This window comes from Pteropus medius, unplaced genomic scaffold (genome assembly GCF_902729225.1).
Source record: "Pteropus medius unplaced genomic scaffold, Ma_sr-lr_union100, whole genome shotgun sequence".
In the NCBI taxonomy this organism is placed as follows: Eukaryota; Metazoa; Chordata; class Mammalia; order Chiroptera; family Pteropodidae; genus Pteropus; species Pteropus medius.
Genome location: NW_024344241.1, coordinates 7466280 through 7485019, shown reverse-complemented (window position 1 = coordinate 7485019; position 18740 = coordinate 7466280). Strand labels below are relative to the sequence as shown.

General features: G+C 39.2%; 1 protein-coding gene and 1 long non-coding RNA gene across 5 annotated transcripts in view; one reads left to right on the top strand and one right to left on the bottom strand.

Moving 5' to 3' along the window:
• Nucleotides 1-6566, bottom strand: part of GMDS (GDP-mannose 4,6-dehydratase) — a 603038-nt gene extending 596472 nt beyond the window's left edge. For 3 of the 4 annotated variants that reach the window (XM_039869467.1, XM_039869470.1, XM_039869469.1), the window contains exon 1: nucleotides 6290-6540. In XM_039869467.1, coding sequence (XP_039725401.1) covers nucleotides 6290-6391 — 102 coding nt within the window. In that variant the 5' untranslated portion in view covers nucleotides 6392-6540. Of the gene's footprint in view, nucleotides 1-6289 lie in introns of all 4 variants that reach the window. The other variant, XM_039869468.1, reaches the window with a different exon arrangement.
• A 108-nt stretch (nucleotides 6567-6674) lies between these two features.
• Nucleotides 6675-17557, top strand: LOC120607722 (uncharacterized). Its single transcript, XR_005654224.1, has 3 exons — nucleotides 6675-6824; nucleotides 7205-7368; nucleotides 16722-17557. It is a non-coding gene; the product is annotated as an uncharacterized LOC120607722 (long non-coding RNA).
• Nucleotides 17558-18740: the final 1183 nt, after the last annotated feature.

Below are 18740 nucleotides of genomic sequence, written 5' to 3'. Positions count from 1 at the left end.
AACAGAGCTAGTGTGACTGATACAGGGGTGAAGGTGCTGAGAAAAAAACTAGCGCATTAAGGGTTCTTAGGCAAGCTTGAAGTGCTCTAACTCTCAGTTTCTTTGTATGATGTAAGTATAAATACATACCACCTGGGGTTAAATGAGATAATTTATATAAAATGCTTGGCACATTGCCTGGCACACAATAATCATTTTATCAATGTCAGTAAACTTATTTCTGTACCCTTCCCCCAAATAATTATCTACCAGGTAGCCAGAATCTTGGTTAAAGGCAAACATTTATCTCACCCCTTAAGCCTTATTCTTTACATGGAATCATAGCCAAATAATTCTTTTCTAGTGATAACTTTAGTCTAGCAAAAGTTCAGGAAAGACTGCTTAAAAGGATAGTCGAGAACGCAACACCTCACAGAAAGCCATTTAGGATCAAAAGACAGCTCATCTGAAAAATCAAGTCAGTAACTAATAAAACTCACCCTCAACTTCAGCCGTAGAGTCCTAAATCCAAACAAGGAGATATGCAGCTATAGGTTTTCCCACATCATGAGTGGCCAAGAATTTGGAGGCACTGGAGGGAAGCTACCAGCTCAGGACAGTATACAGCCTTGAATGAATAGTGCATGTCTAAATTCTCTAATGAATGTTATTGTAAATTAATCCCGTTCTTTAGTCCTTATAATCTTATTAACTTTCTTGTATAGATCAAATACTAAAGATTTCTATTTAATTACCCTAAGCCTCTCAATCTTTCAAACTACAAATATTTGTTAAAATAAGATGTTAAATTTTATAAATATAAAGTTACCTTTTCCTTAAATATTGAAATGGATTTGATTACTTATTCAGATGTACATTTATTGTCATTCCACTTTATAGAACCCTATAAGATACATTTTACTACTACATACAGTCTTTTATACTAATTTTTCTAATTTAACTCTCTATTTCTTATTAGTGTAGGGCAGTGCTGATCAGTCCTAAAACAATGAAAAGCCAAGAATCTGGGGGTCTAATCCTAACTCTAGAGTAACTTGCTGTGTGACCTGGAGAAATCCCACTTTTCCAGCCTCCTTTCCTCTACATAATGATGGTAATTTAATTCCATTCTAAAGTCACAAGAGAATTTTTCTTTTTAATTCAGTGGTTAATATGAGTACAAAAACAGGAAATCTATCACACAGAACTGGACATGTTATTTTTTCCCCCTGAAATGAGTATATTCCAAGTCCTTTAAATCTAAAAACAAATCATTTCATCTCCTAAATTGCACGTTGTCTGTTCAGGTATATACTATCCAATTCTCTCCAGTACCTTGGCAATGTCTTGCAAGTAACCAAACAAGAGATGCATCCTAACATTTTATTTCCATTCCTACAGACTTCTGCAATTTCCAGGCAAGTTTTCTGCAAGACAATAAACATCGGTAACTTACAATTAATTTAATTATCAAATATTTTGAGTATCTAACCTATAACAGTTATGCTAGATAAAAGAGATAAACGATAAACTTTTTTCCTATCCTCAAGGAGTCACAATCCTGTAATAGCACATGTGCCATCACTCCAAACCCTCTCTACGCAACCATCACTTATCAATCATGGGCCTCTCCCTTGAACTAGATACAGCCTTGGCTCCAGGATTCCATGCAGTCATTACTAATCAAATGGACTTGTTTTAATAGACCTCATCACATTTCACTAAATCTCCATCTACACAAGCGATGATTCTCTTACCTATATTGAAACATAGAAATTTGTGGGAAACTGAATGTGGATTAGGAAGTAAAACCAAAAGAAGTAATGTCCCTGTCATCTTTTATAAATCAAATGAAGCATTATTTAAAGGGATTACGGAAACCTGGGGGGAAAATGGTACTGCCTGCCAATTTTCAATCACCATTTTCCAATATTCTTAATTCTTAATTGAAGAGAATGAATGAAGCCTGTAAGAGCCACCTGAGTCTAGGGAATCAGATGATCCATTTTACATAAGTTCCCTTTAAAGAACAGGGTTGTTTTATGGCATCAAGAATAACTCAAAAGAAACTAATGAAATTAGTGAAAATAAAAAAAAACAAGGCCATAAACATAAAATTCTAAAACAAAATAATATAGCTTAAATAATCTGATATTGATAATTAGAGTCCATTTTTCATCTAGGCAAAACTTACGAAAAGTTTGTTTTCCAACTGCAAACAAGTTAACTCCTGTTGACCATGGCTAACTATTCAACCGTTTAAAGATAAATACTTTGTCCACCACGCATCATGGTGTAGAACTCTAGAATCCTGAATTGGTACTTGCTTAAATGTTTAACCAGATTTAAACCACTTCCTAAGGAAACTCTAGGCCAACCTGCAAGTGAGAAGGATCTCTCCATGTCAAATGCTTCCGTATTTAAAAAAACAATATTAATCTTACTGTCAAACACAATTGACAAAGTAATCTACAGTTCCAACCTGGCTGCTCTCCTGGCAGATACCAGCTTGAAATAACAGATACTAGAAATAGGAAAATCCACAAGCACTAACCATTCAATTCTCCTAAAGTCTCCACCTACCAAAAAGTATGCTTTCACCATCCATTAGGGAGTAATATAAGAGTGTCCTAGGGAGATACCCTATCTTCTTTAAAAACTACTATGGAAAATATTGTGCATCATGTTACTCTGAGTCTATTGTTCAAAACTTATTACTCAGAGAGTTTAGTACTAATAAAATGTTTCACTCACCTATCCATTTTGTCTTGACTGTGAGGAACCTCAAAGCTGAATTTTATGCCCACCTGCAGCAGCTATCCTCAGTTTTAGATTTTGGTACACTACCTCCATCTTTCTATTGCCTTCACTACTGTTTTTGTCTGTCTGTTTGTTGGTTGGTCTATTGATTTTTTTTATTGAAGCTACCTCAGAATTCTTTTGGAAATGAGCAAAGGATATAAATAATTTAATAATTTAATGTCTTTCATTACTATTTATTTTTGCCCTCCATGTCCCCCCAAACTTTCCCTTCTCCATATTGTTACACATGCTGTTCACCATGTACACAGTCCCTGCTATTTCTAGCATTCAACAACTTCTTCCAGAACCTGATGTTGAATTAACCACTCATTTGGCCCCTAACATACTTTTACGATATTAATTTTTTACGTGCACTGTCTTTTCATATGTATTGAAAAGACTGTGAGATCTTAATGGGTAGATTACACCTTACATATCTTTATATTATCAGCAGCATCAAAACAAGCCTTGCACACTGCAGACATATGGTAAAGACACATTCTGTTAATGGGAAGATAAGTCAGCATTTTTAAAAGCCCACTGGATGAAACAATGTGGGAGGTAATTAGCTGAAAAAGAGGTTTCTATCTGAAAGCACTTTACAAACCAAAGAACTTAGATATGTAAATTACCTACCTAGTCAACAGTAATTGCATATATGTAAATATAAAGAAAGTTCCTGGAATGGCTACATTTGGCAGATTTAGAATAGAGGGGCTTTTAGTTGAGTTAAAAGGAATAAGACTTGTGAGGACACTCAGTCACAATGATGTACAAAGTGATGGTATTCAAAGAACAGCAGGAACATTTCCATGGGTGTAGTGAAGAACCACAAGCATCATTAAACAAGGAGGTAAACTTTGGCGATGGAGGGCAGAGGGCCTAGAGGCAGCAATGCAAAGCCAGCACTTGGTTTTCTTTCAGGTAATTTAATAAGGTAAAAACTTCAGGAAATGATGCACAACTGCTGTGTCAAGACTAGATAGGAGAGAAAGCTAGAATATGAAGTCTGACAGTAAATACTAGAGATACATAGTAGACAGGGCACACTAGATATCTGTACTCTTACTCGGGTGGGAATTTAGAACAACCCATTTAAGAGCCCATCTTGGTAAGATTGCCATGATAGCCCTAAGGGCCACAGCAGTGGTTTCTACCTCATCTTCTTGAATCCGAGACCTCTCCTGAGCGTAAAATAATCTCAGTCTTTCAGTCTGTCTGTCTGTCTGTCTCTGTGTCTGTGTCTCTCTCTCCCCCTCCCTCCCATTCCCGCCCCAATCACATGCAGGTGTGCAAATCCATATAGCTGTAATTTAATGTGTGACTTACCACAGAGGCAGTATAACAAATTGCTTAGGGCAACTCCTGGGTTCAAATCTCAACTCTGACTGACACTCATAAGGTATGCACTCTCCAGGAACATATTTAACCTTACTTTGCCAGGGGTAAAGCGGGGCTAAAACTAGAGATATATAAAAATGTTCAGTGGAATAAGAAGCTCAGTAAGCTTTCACCCAGTATTATTTTTAAAATGGACAATAAGGTATGGATTTTCAGACCCCTTGTATTAACTTCACAGTCCTCCAGAGATCCTTGATACACAGGTTGAGAGTCAGTGTCCTAGAAGGTAAATGCAAAGCACAGGAGAGCAGTAAATTCCATCAGCAAGGATTTATGTGGCAGCTACAAAGTTCAGCTGTGTCAGGGGCTACACAACACCCAATAAAGGGACAATGCAGAGGGTGGATGTTGGAAGGAAGTGGGAAACATTGGTGGAGGTTAAAAGGAGACTGAAATAGAATCAGTAGTTTAAAGTTAAAAATGACATGGGGAGCCAAAAACATCTGGTCAAGAGTTTAGCATGCTGAACATGTGCTTAAGGAAGACTACCCCCTGGCAACCTACAGGACAAACTGGGAGAGTGGGGAGGGGACAACACATCCCTCACAACACATCCTACCAATCACATGACTGCACTCAAAGATCTAAATAGCGTTCTATTTCTAATCTGCATTGATTCATACTGCTGGTCACTTAAACTGGTATAAGTCATACCAACAGTTACATTAACAGCTTAACTAATTTCTTCATGATACTTAAAAAAAATAAAATAACTTAACCTTCAAGAGCTTGTGTTAGCTTAATACACATCTGAGCTCCAAAGCCAGTCTAAGAAACTGTAATAAGGAGAACCACCTGCAGAAGAGTTAGAAAAGGATAGACAGTATATAGGCCCATGCCTAAATTTAAGGGTTCTCTTCCTCAACCTCAGATCCTTGACCTAACTACCTCTCTTACCCGTTTTCAAACACCTGTTTAAGTACCTTAAGCAAAGTAAGATGCATGAATAATCCGAAATTAATCAGGTATCCGTAGTTAAAGTTGTCTAATTTTTCTTTGACTCTATTATTTGACCTATTTCAACTTCTTCTGTAATGCTAGAGAACTTTGAGAACAGAGTTTGAATTCCACTGTACACTTCCTAGTTGTTAGACTTCAGTCAGGCAAATCAAACTCCCATGCTAGAGTTTCCACATCTGTAAAGTGGGGATACCCCCTCAAAAAGTATTTGAAGAAACTAAATGAGTTAATATCAGTCAAATGACTGAAAAATAGTAAACATAAAATGTATTAGCTATTATTATCATCTTTATTTCACAGTAATATGGTCAAACCACCAGACTCGGGGGCACAGATACCACTTTTTCAACAAAAATACACGGGTAAAATTATTTGATTGGCAGTGAATCGAAAACAGCACAGCTTGGTAAGACACTGTGGTCAGCCCCTACCTGTCGCAATACTTCTAAGAGATGACAAACTATGCTCAGCCTGCACATGGGGTTCCAACATTCAAGACTCCTCCTAATTACCTCACTCAAGGAATTCATTTATTTGGAACTGGAACCCTAGCATGTGTAAACATGAATCTCAGCAGCTANAAAAAAGTATTTCCTGGTCTGTGACTCTACAGCACTACTTTCTGTTATTTTCTCTTTTCTACATGGAAATCTGGTGAGGCCGAACCAAAACATCAAGGAATTCTCTTTTCAACTTCCTAAGCATTAGCAGCTATGTGTTCCTTATGCCGAGATAAAGCAGGGTGACTCCACACATATATTCACAGATATACGGTCCTTTTCCCTCACAGGCACTACGAACCGCAGAGAACTAAATTCCAAGTGCAATCTAGAGGGCTTGGAAAATGAAGGGCTCCAGACGCCAGTACGACAGGTGAGAGAGGGTAGTCTTAATCTTACTCAGGTGCGAAGACCACATGTCAGGCAGAATACACGCTCCCACGCCCCAAGAGAAGACCAGAAACATTCAATGCACTGAGCACACTCCCCACAAGCTACATCTTGTCTCCGACCTATCCGGCAGGAGACACCTTCCGGGACAGCCAGAAGGCTGTTCCTGGAAATGCAAGCAGCCCTGAGCAGAGGGCAAAGCGCACACGTGCCCAGGCAGCAGTGGGCCCGACTCGGGCCCACGCCTCCGCACTCACCTGGCCGGTGATGCCAGTGATGAGCGCCACCTTCCTGGGCTTGCCCATCTCACCATCCCCGGAGCCCCGGGCGCTGGGGCAGCGTGCCGGCGCGTGTGCCATGTCCCCACGGGCGTGCAGAGGGCAGGGCTGAGCAGAGGCGAGCAGCGCTGAGGCAGTGGCGCCGGAGGGATGTGGAGGTGTGCCCGCGCGCTAGCCGCCTCGCCTGGCTGCAGGGAAAGAGCGCACCGCGCGGCGGGCTGCCACAAGCTGACAGGGGCCCCCGGGAGGCTGGGTGGGGAGGGCCAGGGGCGGGACGGGGCGGGCTGGCTGCCGGGTGGCGGGGTTGCGCCCTAGTGGGCGCCGCGTCATCTCGTCAGTCCACGACGCTCGAGCTGCGCCTGCTTCAGGACCCGCCTCCCGTCGACGCCGCGCGGTGGGGCGGGGCGTCAGGGGGGCGGGACCTGCAGCTGGCCTCTGCCGCTAGCCTCTGCCTCTGTGACTGGAGCTAATCCGCAGCCTCAGGAAAGGAAATGACACCAGGTCTCCGCTCCTGGTAGGTCCCTTGGCTAGGCTAGAGAGTGGAGAGGGTGGGCCATCGGTAAGCCTGTACTGCACCATGTTAGCCTCCACGGAACCCTCATGTCCTCAACTTCGCCCTACTGAATCTCCCAGGAATCCTAATTCCCGAGGATGCTGGGAGGCACGATGGGCTGACTTCCATTAGGAAAAAGCCCTGAATGTCACATCTGCACTTCACAGGGCCTGAGTCAAAGGCTTTGATAAATTTCTGAAAACCTGTTGCAGTGCTCTCTGAGGAGAGTCTGGTTTTATGTTTCCTGAAAGGCATTAGCGTTACAAGGCCTCTGAACGGGATCACAGTTGTGGCAAATTTCTAACCTCACCTCCAATCTGGCTTTCTGGCTCTTTCCGCAGAAACCAAACATGAGGTTCCTAGAAATTGGATTGAAAACCTTCTAGTTTAGAGTACTGGTCGGGCGCTCTGCCCATGTGCGCAATAAGAAAATATTGAAAAGACTACACGGGTCAGTAAACCTGAATTTGGCCAACTTCAAAAAAAAATGTAATTCAAATGCAAGGTAAGGATCTAGCTTGATGTCTGTTGAATTTGGCTTCCATGTGGCAGCTGCACATTGGACAGGGAAAGGAACCTCCCGGTGACTCAGACACCGGGAGGATAACAGGTGTGTGAAGTGTGTACCTAGGCAGTTGACTAGAATCCAGGCAGGAAACAGAAATTTTCCTATCTCACTGCTCTGCTTATCTGTACATATTCCTCTCCCCAACAGATCACCTCAGATTATAACTTTAAAATGACAAATTAAGTAACTAGGAGAGTGCCCAATCTAGCACACAAGACATGTTCCAGACCTCCAATCCCCAAATCAGAAAAGATCAAGAGGAAATTAAAAATCTTTTTTTCCCTAAGCCTCTCAGGAATATTCCTTAGCTTTACAGATAGGCTTATCTTTGGTTTCACATGTTGCCTATTTTCTGCCCATTCAATAGAGAATGACTGAATAAGTGTTAAAAGCAGTAACAGAAGTCTGCCGCTGAGTGGTGAATGAAAAAGCCCTAATTAATGCAGAGGAGAATAAAGACTTTCATTTAGGGGAACTCATTATAAGCAAGAAATGTCTTTGAAATCTACTAGATTCTCTTAATAATATATTTGATTTAGTATAAATATGTTTTGAATTAAAATACAGATAAATTAACATTGTCCCCAAAATCTCTGAAAAAATGGATACTCGAGAATGTGCCAAGTTTATCTTGAAGCTGGGAGACCTCCTATCATGCTACTAAACTCTGGACATTTGCCTGTTCTAGTAAGAAGTATGATAGTAGAAGACCCATAAAAAAATCAATAATATTGTAGAGCCTGTAAATAAAATAATTACAAAATACTGAGGGACATGGTCATTCACACATACAGTGAAAGATTGAAAAATGAAGGATGTTTCTCTGGAAAACTTCTCTGAAGAAAAGTGGTAGGATGGTATATTGGTCTGCTAGGACTGCCATAGCAAAATACCAGAGACTGGGAGGCTTAAGCAACAAATTTATTTCTTCGCAGTTCTGGAAGCTGAAATTCCAAGATTAGGATTGGTTTTTTCTGCAGCCTCTCTTCTTGTCTTACAGACAGCCATCTTCATGTCACATGTCATTCTATATGTGTCTGTGTCTAAATTTCCTCTTCTTTTAAGGGCATCAGTCATATTGGAGTATGGCCCACCCAATATCTTCATGTTAACTTAGTTACCTCTTTAAGGAACCTATCTCCAAATAGTCCTATTCTGAGTTATTGGGGGTTAGGACTTTCACATATGAATGGGGGGTGGAGGGGACACAATTCAGTCCAAAACAGGCAGCTATAAGTGAAAAAAAAAGGGTTTTCTTGTTTGGCTTTTTATTTTGGAGGTGGGGCGAGAAGGTCAGAAGGGTGGCTGTTTTAAACATGATACAAAGTGTGAAGACAAGGGCAAGGCCATAAACTCCAAGTTCTCTAAACAGATAAAAGTGAACTGTATTAACTCAGGCTACTGAAGCAAAATACCATAGACTAGGTGGCTTAAACAACGGAAATGTATTTCTCACAGTTCTGGGGACTGAGAAGTCTAAGATCAAGTTGCTGGTTGATTTGGTTCATGGTGAGAACTTTCTTCCTGGCTTGAAAAAGGCCATCTCTTGCTGGGTCCTCACATGATCACGAGAGAGATGTCTTTCTCTCTTGTGCTTCATCTAATAAGGCCAATAATGCCATCATGAGGTCTCCACCCTCATGATCTAATTATCTCTAGGCCCCCATCTTTAAATACCATCACATTGCAAGTTAGGGCTTCAACATAAAGTTTGGGAAGGGTACAGTACAGTCCACAGCATCAACCTTTTTATACAATACTTTATATATTGAATAAGTTTTTCCACATCTTTGTTTCCCATTTCTTGACATTGAGTAGATGCCATTTATTCAAGAATAATGCCTCTGCTTTCCCCTCCAAATTTTCTCTTCTTTTTTAATCTTTCTTTCCTTTGCTTTTCACTTATGGAATATTCATTAATCTTCTTTCACAATACCTCAGGTTGGAAATCCAATGATTATCTGGTTTTGAATGAGCATGTAAGATGTGTCATATCTCATTTAATTTTATGAGGTAAGTATCATAACATTCCCTGTTTTATAAAAATTGAGAATCAGAAAGCTTAGTAAACTTGCTCAAGGTCACATAGCTAGTGATAGGTTATGATAAGTGTTCTGATTGAATTTTTCAATCCCCATTCCATGTTCTATTTGGAAAAATTGAAGTGCTAAAACCCCCATTTCCCAGATCATTTTGCACCCAGTGTTTTGGAAGCAGATTAAGTTCTGCCAATCAGACACGTTCCTCTTTAATCTGGCAGGTAGAAGTGAAAAGAAAGGCATTTTTCCACTTCTTGTCAGACTGACCTGAGAGTTTTTGGCAACTAGACTCCAAGTTTGGGTCTAGTCACAAGTGTTATGAATATAGAGCCAATTGGGGTGGTGGCGGCAGCAGTTTCCTAAATTCTGGCTTAGAGATATATGGCTGGCTTAGAGGTATGCCCTTGGCATCAAGTGCCCGGGCTTCTGTTCCTCCGCCCCTTATAAAGACTTTTTTTAATTGAAGTTTTTATTAAGATCATTGTAGATTCAAATATATTTGTAAGAAATAATACAGTGACATCCTATGTACCCTTTAACTCAATTTCTCCCATGGTCACATCCTCAAAAGCTATAGTATAACATCACAAGCAAAATATTGAAATTGATACAATTCACTCACTGATCTTATTCAGATTTCCCCAGTTTTCATTCTTTTGTGCATGTATGTGTGTTTAGTTCTATACCATTTTATCACGTGTATAAATTTGTTCATCTCCTACCAAAGTCAAAATTCCAAATAGTTCTGACAACACAAGAATGCCTTATGTTGTCCTTTTATAACCCCATCCCTAATTCCTGGAAATCACTCGTCTGTCCACCACTTTGAAATTTTGTCACTTCAAAAAGTATTATAAATGGAATTATACAGCTTGTAATCTTTTGGGACTGGTTGTTTTTCACTGAGCTGAAGTTTCCTGGAGATCCATCCAAGTTGTGTATCTTAGTAGTTCGTTCCTTTTTATTGTTTAATACTATTCTATGGTGTGAATTTCCATTGTTTGTTTAGCCATTCACCCATTGAATGATATCTGGGGTATTTCCAGTTTTGGGCTGCTACAAATAAAGCTGCTATGAACATTCCCATGTGTAGGTTTTTATGTGAATATAGTTTTCATTTTGCCCAAGAGTACAGTCACTGGACCATATGGTAATTGCATGTTTAGTTTTCTAAAAAAAAACTGCCAAACTTTTTCCTTGCAAAGAATTTATAAACAGAATTTCTTGCACTATATCCCTTTCTACTTAAAATGCCTACAGTGGTTTTTGTGTTCCACTCAAAACTTTGACACAATAGTATAAACAAGGCACAAACTCTAAACCCAGCTCTTAACCAAGATTGAAAGACCAATAAAATGGTTATTTGTGTATGTGAGTATGACTGCAGTATGATTGGCAGGGAAAACATACAGGAGAAAAGCAGAGATCATTTCCTTTTTACTTTCCCTTCACTTCAGGATTTATACCAGTTTTCCAATTCAGGAAATAATTTTTTAAGTAAAATCTTATAAAATACAACTCTCTGAGAGATGAGACAACTTAGATCCTTGTTTTTCCACTATGTTACTCTTTGGAAATAAATTGTGTGAGTTTCCTTTAGTATAATTCATAGCAGAAACAGCATAATTTTGGAAACAGAATTGGAAGGTGATGCAATAGCTCTGAAGTTTGTAACGACTTCCTGAAATGTGTCACCTCAACTTTGGACTATAGCATTCTACTAATGAAATCACACTATGGCAAGATTTTTAGGCCATGTTTTTATAAAAGGGGAAAAGTATTCAAAGTAATTGAAGAGATGTATTTTTTATATCTTCACCCTTAACAATTTTCCATTTGAGAGCTCTCTGTCTTCAAGCAAATGAGTGTAAGAAGTATGAATTCTGGGCCACCTGTATACTTCTATCTCTAGTAGACGTGTATGCATAAAGTCATGTTGCCCTTATCTCTTGTTTTTTAATTTTTAATTTTTTTAGTTGGACTAATAGTTTTTGAGATAGAAGAGCTAATTCATTGGGAAAGTTTTCCACTCTGGTAATCTTAGTTTTTTTAATTCACAAATTCTCAGGGAGCAGAGCCTTAGGATTATTGCTGTAATCTAATTAAAATCTCCACTCAAGGCATACAACATTGTTTTTCCATTAATGGTTTCAAACCCAGGCAGGGGAAGTATGTGAAGCTTCAAGTCTTCCTTTGCTCCTATTTTCAGCATTCTCTTCTCTGGTCTGGATTAGAGAATACATACATTTTCACTCCTCTCTTTACGACATTTTCTGAAGCCTTGCCTAATTACAAGTGAATACCCAATAACACAAAATACTAGAGATAATTATATGTCAAAATTGCCTTAAGGTTAAGATACAGGTCTCATTTTTTATTTCTAAGCACTCTAATTCCAGAGAAATGTTACTCTTTTGTACTAACATGTTTAACACTTTCAAGATGCTGTCATAAATTTTAAGTTCCTCCAGGCTGAGTCCATTTCGACTACTAATGGCTTCCAATCTTCCTCTTAGTACCTATATGCCTAGTAAAAGTCTTGGCTATGGGCCTAATCTATACAGGAAATAGAGGAACACTAGGATTATAAAGGCAAGTATCACAAATTCTATGCATTAGAGAATTTGATAGACTTCCTGGGAAAAATGGCAAAGAGAAGTTTTATACTAATGAATTTATTCAATGGCCCCTTTCTTCCCACCAAGAAAGATCTTCCTTCAACCTCTGGGAAGTATACCTTAAGGAATTTAGGATAGCAGAAGGGCTGAAGAGTATGTGGGCTCTGTCCTGGATTGTGTCCTAATCATTAATGAGAAGACTCACTTTTGATGTAATAGTAGATGGAGACTCTAAATAATCCTTAGATGCAGCTCTGAGGTAATTTGCCTCAGGTTCTCAAGGAAAACTGTAAACTCTAAAAAAGGAAGCCACTTTTCTGGGAATCTCACTGAAGTGCAGTAAGCACTGGTAGGGACAGAACTTCAGCTGCCAGTGAACAGTGAAGATAGTTGAGACAAAATCAGTGTCACTTGTCCTGGCACAATGACTGTGGCAATAGTAATCATTATAGCACACTGTGGCCTGACTCCCAACAAAAGGAGTGTTCAGCAAGTAGTCAGAGGAAGGAGCACCAGTAATGAATGTTGATTACTCTGAACTTATCAAGATAATTTTATTCCTCTTGTTAGTGAAGGACTGATGGAGACAAGTGATGCAACCCTATCTAGTGAGATGTGATAGGTAAAATTGTTCAGCTATTGAGTCTCCTCTTTTCCCCCAAACTCCCATGGGTGATATCCTAGGTTAGTGTTGATGGTACTCTGCCTCTCCTGAAAGAGATCCAACCATATCCTACCTGATTACTCTGTAAAAAACTGCTCATGATACTGCGAGATAGTAATTTGAGCAGGGCTCTGTTGAGCAGTTCTGCTCTTTGTGACATTAACTGGGGTCACTCTGTGGTATTCAGATGATAGCTAGTTTGATCTAAAGAGTCCAAAAAGTCTTCCCTCACAGTCTTGTACCTTAGCAGGGAAGTCTGGAAGTCTGGGCTCAGCTGGGATCTAAGATGGCAAGGCCTCTCTCCATTTGTCTCTCCACATGGTACTTTCAGTATGGTAGATAGCTTACACATTGGGTCAGGACTACCAAGAATAAAAGTTCTAAAAGACCTAGGGAGAAACTTCAAGGTTGCTTATGACAGCCTTGGAAGGTAGCAGAATTCATTTCCCTCTGAAAATGTAACTGAGATATTGGATTTTTGCTGGCTGTCAAAAGAAGCTAGCCTCAGGTTCTAGAGAACCTGTAGTTCCTTGCTTTGTGGTCTTTCTGAATATGGCTGCTCACTCCATCAAGCCAGCAAGAAGAATCTCTTATTCCAGTAATCTGAGATGAAGTCTTATATAATGTAACCTAACAAGGGAATGGCATCCCATCACCTTTACCATAGTCTGTCGATTAGAAGCAAGTCACAGATCCCATCCTCACTCAGAGAGGGAAGCCCATAAATATGTAATATCAGGAAGTGGAAATTATTGACCGTAGGGTCTGTCCAACACACCCCATTTGAGGAGGCCCCAAAATTTTGTGTCTTAAACAAAAAATTATTATTTTCACTCATAGTTCTGTAAGTTTACTGGAGTTAGATGGGAAGTTGTCTCTCAAGATTGCTCTTCTGGTTGCAGTCAAATGGCATCTGGGGCTGGAATCATCTGAAGGCCTGACTGAATTAGAAGTCCAAGATGGCTTCTTTGCTCACAAAGTTCATGACTTGGTTGGGGTAACAAGCATGCTTGAGCCTGGCTGGGCATTTCTCTCTCTCCATGCAGCCTCTCTGTGTGGCTACCTTGGACTTCCTCAGAGTGTGGGGGTCTCCAAGTAGTCAGACTTACTACATGGCAGCTGGCTTCACAGGGTAAACATTCTAAGCTACAAGGCTTTGTATGATCTAAACTCACGCAGGAATCATGCAGTGTGACTTCTGTCACATTCCATTAATCAAAGTCATAAGGCCAACACAGATTCAAGGGGTGGGAACTACATGAAAGCATGACTATTCAGAGGCATGGCTCACTGGGAGAGGCATTGTGGAGATGAACTATTAAAACCTAAAATATGTTAACCTAAAAATCCAGCATAATTACTTTATATAGTTTATATATTGGCATATTACCTAGATCCATATCCAAATTTCAGATGCAATTTTGACTGAGCAATCAGTTTTATGTTGGTGCATTATCTACTGGTTATTTAATAAACCCAGGCATCAAAAATGCCTAGTTATCCTGAAACTGCATAACTATGGCAAACTATGGAAATGCATCACCCATTATCTTTGGTAGCTCAAGACCTAAGAGTTCTGGGCCAGCACAAGAGAGAGTCTTCTAAGAGCTTCTAGAAAAGGTTTTCCTCCCTCAAAAGAAATGAGCAAAAAATATATATATCGCTTTTCCACTTTTGTTGTTATGTGATGGTATGATGCCTGGAGTTGCAGCAGCTATATTGTGACTATAAGGAGAAAGTCGAAAATTGTAGAGAAACAACTCAAAACTCTAAAATAATGAGCAGCTATAGTAACCAATTCTAAATTTCTTATATCCTGGCTTCTTGTTATGGGAGTAAGTTTCTTATTTTTTAAACCACTTTAACTGAATATTCTGTTACATCTCAATGCACTTATTGACACATATCTCCAGGCCACCAAGCAGTGGAGATGAAGGGAACCTGGCAGCCACCGAATTTTAATGGTTGCTCAGAGCATATAATCATCTGGCACACTGACAGGGAATGTTGGAGCCTTTGGGGCTCAATGGTTGGGGATCCATGCATTTAACTATCCTTCTTGAATCCAGGTGGGCTGAGGAAACAAGTTTGTTTTTATAGTTCCTTAATTTATTTTTCTTTTTTACTTATCTAACCCCTAAATATTTGTTTCTTTTCTAAGCTTGGTTTCATGTTGGAAAACTAAGATTGTATTTTAGGGAATTTATTCATAATTATAAAAAAACTGCTGTTGCCTCCATCTGTTTCACCGATTATTACTAAACCCAAAATTAGAGTCAAATGACCTTTTCTGCAACAGTGTATTAGTCTTCTAGAGCTCCTATACTTTACCACAAAACTGATGGCTTAAAACAAATTTATGCTCTCAGTTCTGGAGGCTTGAAGTCTGGAATTAAGGTGTCAGTAGGGCCATGCTCTCTCTGAAGAGTTTAGAAGAGGATCTTTCCTTGACTCTTCCTAGTTTCTGGTAGTCACCAGTAATCCCTGAGTTTCCTTGGCCTGGAGATGTATCACTCCAACTTCTGCCTGTCATCACAAGTCGTTCTCCCTATGGGTGTCTATGTCCAAATTTCCTTCTTTGTATAAGGACACCAGTCACTTTGGATTTAAGGCCCACCCTGTTCCAGTTTGACCTCATCTTAATTTGATGACAACTGCAAAGACCCTATTTCCAAATAAGATCACATTCACAGAACCCTGAAGTTCGAACTCGAACATTTTTAGAGGGACACAATTTAACGTATGACAAAGCGATTTAGAGAAAAATATAAATGGTAAAACACCCATTTGTAGAGATGCTTGACTTAATTCAAAACAAGTTAGAACTGATATCATCAAATTTTAAAGAATTCCAGATTGGTTATACAATTTGGAGAATGGGCTAGAAAATCAGACACTTTTATACCCTGTAAGTGGAAATGTAAACTACTATTACCTTCGTTGAAGGCAGTTTAGCAGCTTCTATTAAATCATACCCTCTATTTCAGTATCTAGTATATGGTAGCCATGCAATGATTATTTATTGACAATGCAGGATTACTTTTGGGAATGGAATAAAAACATGGACATTGATGTCAGACAGTTAAATTTTATTTATGGCCCTGTAATTATTTACTAAGTAACTTTTAAGCAATTTACTTAACTTCCTTTTGAGCCAACTTCTTTCTAGAAAATGGAGATACTTCCTACCTTTTAAAACTGTGAGAGATAATGAAACAATATGAGCAGTGTTTCATCCAATGACTGTCAAGTTATAAGTTCTGGATAAGAAAGACTTTACTCTCTTCCACATGATGTCTTTGGCCATCCAAAAGAATTCCATTTCCTTTAAAAAGTTTACCCAGATTCTTTTTATAATCTCCTTCCTGTCATCTAATCACCTCTCTATTTAAATTCAGCCTTCCCAAATCTACCATTAGACTCTTCTCTTTTGTGCCACCAAGAGTTCATTGGTAATTTAGACAGATATTCCTCACAGAAGGATCATAGAACCATTCCCCTATTATATTTGTCAAAATAAAAAGTGTCCAAACTTTTAGAGAATTTTTTAGAGTTCATCTGAGCCAAAACTAATGATACTTGCTAGGAAGAAAGATCTCAAATGCTTCAGAGAATAACAATTTTGCAGTTTCTTTTATGTATTTGAGATAAGGAGAGGAAGTAAGGAAGATTACTCAAAGGTGGGAGAAAGCAAGGTGGGGATTGGATTACAGGATAGGTAAGATTATGTGCTCTCTCGACAGTGGTTATGCTCATTTCAAAGGTGTGTTAATCCTAGATGCACAAAATCAATGTGTAGGGCTTTGTTTAAGGCAGTGATAAACCTTTTACTGAAGGAGTTATATACTTGGGGGCATGACTACTCACCAAATTACCCACCCAATAAAAGATGGGTAGGAGAAACAATGGTGGGTCTCCTGCTGCCTGAGAAGCTGAGGAACCTTCTTGCCCGGTGTGTTTATCATACAGGAGCTGGAAGCAGATGAGACCCTTCAGAGCCTGAGTACAGAGTGAAAGAAAAAGTGAGGAACCTGTTTCTTGCTTTTAGGCATTGTAACCCCGTAACATCACCAATCACAATCAGGTTCATCGTACTTCCTCCCTTGGCATGTAGTGAAGAAAGAGAGGTACAAGTCAGAAGTTTTCTTCAAATATTTCCCCAAGGAAGAAAAAGAGGGATGCTTGGACCAAAGTTCTGTCCATCCTTTGGACAGAGAAAAAAAGCGAGACAGTAAGTTTACCTTAAGAAATACTATCAGAAGAAACATGGTCTATTAGGAAGCAGCTTAAGAGAGAAAGATGTATTCCACGAAGATACAGAAAATCCGAGGTCATGACGCTGGCTGGTTATATAATCTCAGGAAAGTTCCTTGTCCTCAATTGCCTCGTAATTAAATGGGGAACAAAGTCCTTCCCTCTACCTCCACTCTTTCATCTCTATTTTCTGAGCACATGGAGACTGACACAGGCATTGCCCTCAAGGAAATAAAGTCTTAGGGTGCTGGAGAAAATTACTGTTTTCTGTCATTTCTAAAATCTGAGATCTATAATCATTAAAAACTACAATCTACCTCCTGAGGAAGCCAGATTTCCTTTTCAGTTATAGTTAGCATGAATTTAAATCAACTAAGATATAAATTGCACCAAACATTAGTAGTTTCTTGATATCCAAAACTAAGAATGTTACTAAAATTTCCCTTTATATTATTATATATCCTCCAAGTTGATCCTGAGAAAATCCATAAAACTCATCTGCAGAGGAAAGCTCATGTATTTAAGCAACAAAATTTCAAATAAACAATATTGTTGTATGAAACATAAGCTAGTAATAAATTTGATCTAAAATATGAAAAATGAATACTTTAATATTTTTAAAATTTTGTTTTTGATTAAATGTGTATGATATTGTGATTTTTAATAAATGTAGATTTAGTCATTCAGGTGACTAAAATAAATTTCTCATATATATTTGACCTTCATCCATGATTCCTGGTTCACAGGTTCCCAAATCCTTGGAATTTGCTGAGCAGTAAGATCAATAAGAACATCTTTTGTCATAACATTTCCTCTGTTGTCCTTAGTTCCTGAAATATCTTCAGAGCCATAAAAGTACAATGGGTGTTTTGTTGTTCATAACAAACCCCTTTCCACTACAACTGGGTTAATGAGATGACTTTTGGAAAGCACCTAAGGATGGGGGCTGGTTGTCAGGAGAACCAACTATGAATAAAAGGTTGGAACTTTCATTCCCACCCTGATCTCTGAAGGGAGAAGGTCTGGAGATTGAATCAATCGCCAATGGCCAAGGGTTTAATCAATCATGCCTATGTATTAAAGCCTCCATAAAAACCCAAAGGACAAGTTCAGAGAGCTTTCAAGTTGTTGAACATGTGGAGTTTCGGGGAGAGTGGTGCACTTGGAGAGAACATGTATGCTCTGCATCCTTTCCCCATACCTTGCCATTTGCATCCCTCCCATCAGGCTGTTTCTGAGTTATATTAAGAAAGGAGGCATCTGAAAAATGTAAAGGAAAGGGCTTGCAGAAATGACGGACTTAGCGGGTTATAGATTAACCACCCCCTATAGATCTTTAAATGACCTTCTAGAAACTCTTGTCACACCTACAAGAGAAAGGATCTGTAAATAGATAGGACTGGTGGTCCGGGAATTCTTTCTCCCTTGCAGCCCCCACTCGAAACTCCCCTTCCCATCCTGAGTCACAAGGTCTACGTAGAACCCCAGACAAAGGAATCACACACCCCTTTCATGGACACTGCAGAGGTATATAAGCTGTAAGAAATCTAACCAGGGGGAGCTCATGCTTTTGTGCTGTTAAGTCCATGCGCTCTGCCAGCAAATAAATTCTTCCTCTAACAAAGTTGCCTGAGAGTCCAAATTCCTCCGTCAGTTGTCACTTCTTGCAACAATATCCTTATATAATAAACCTGTAATCTAATAAATAAAATGTTTTTCTAAGTTCTGTGAGCT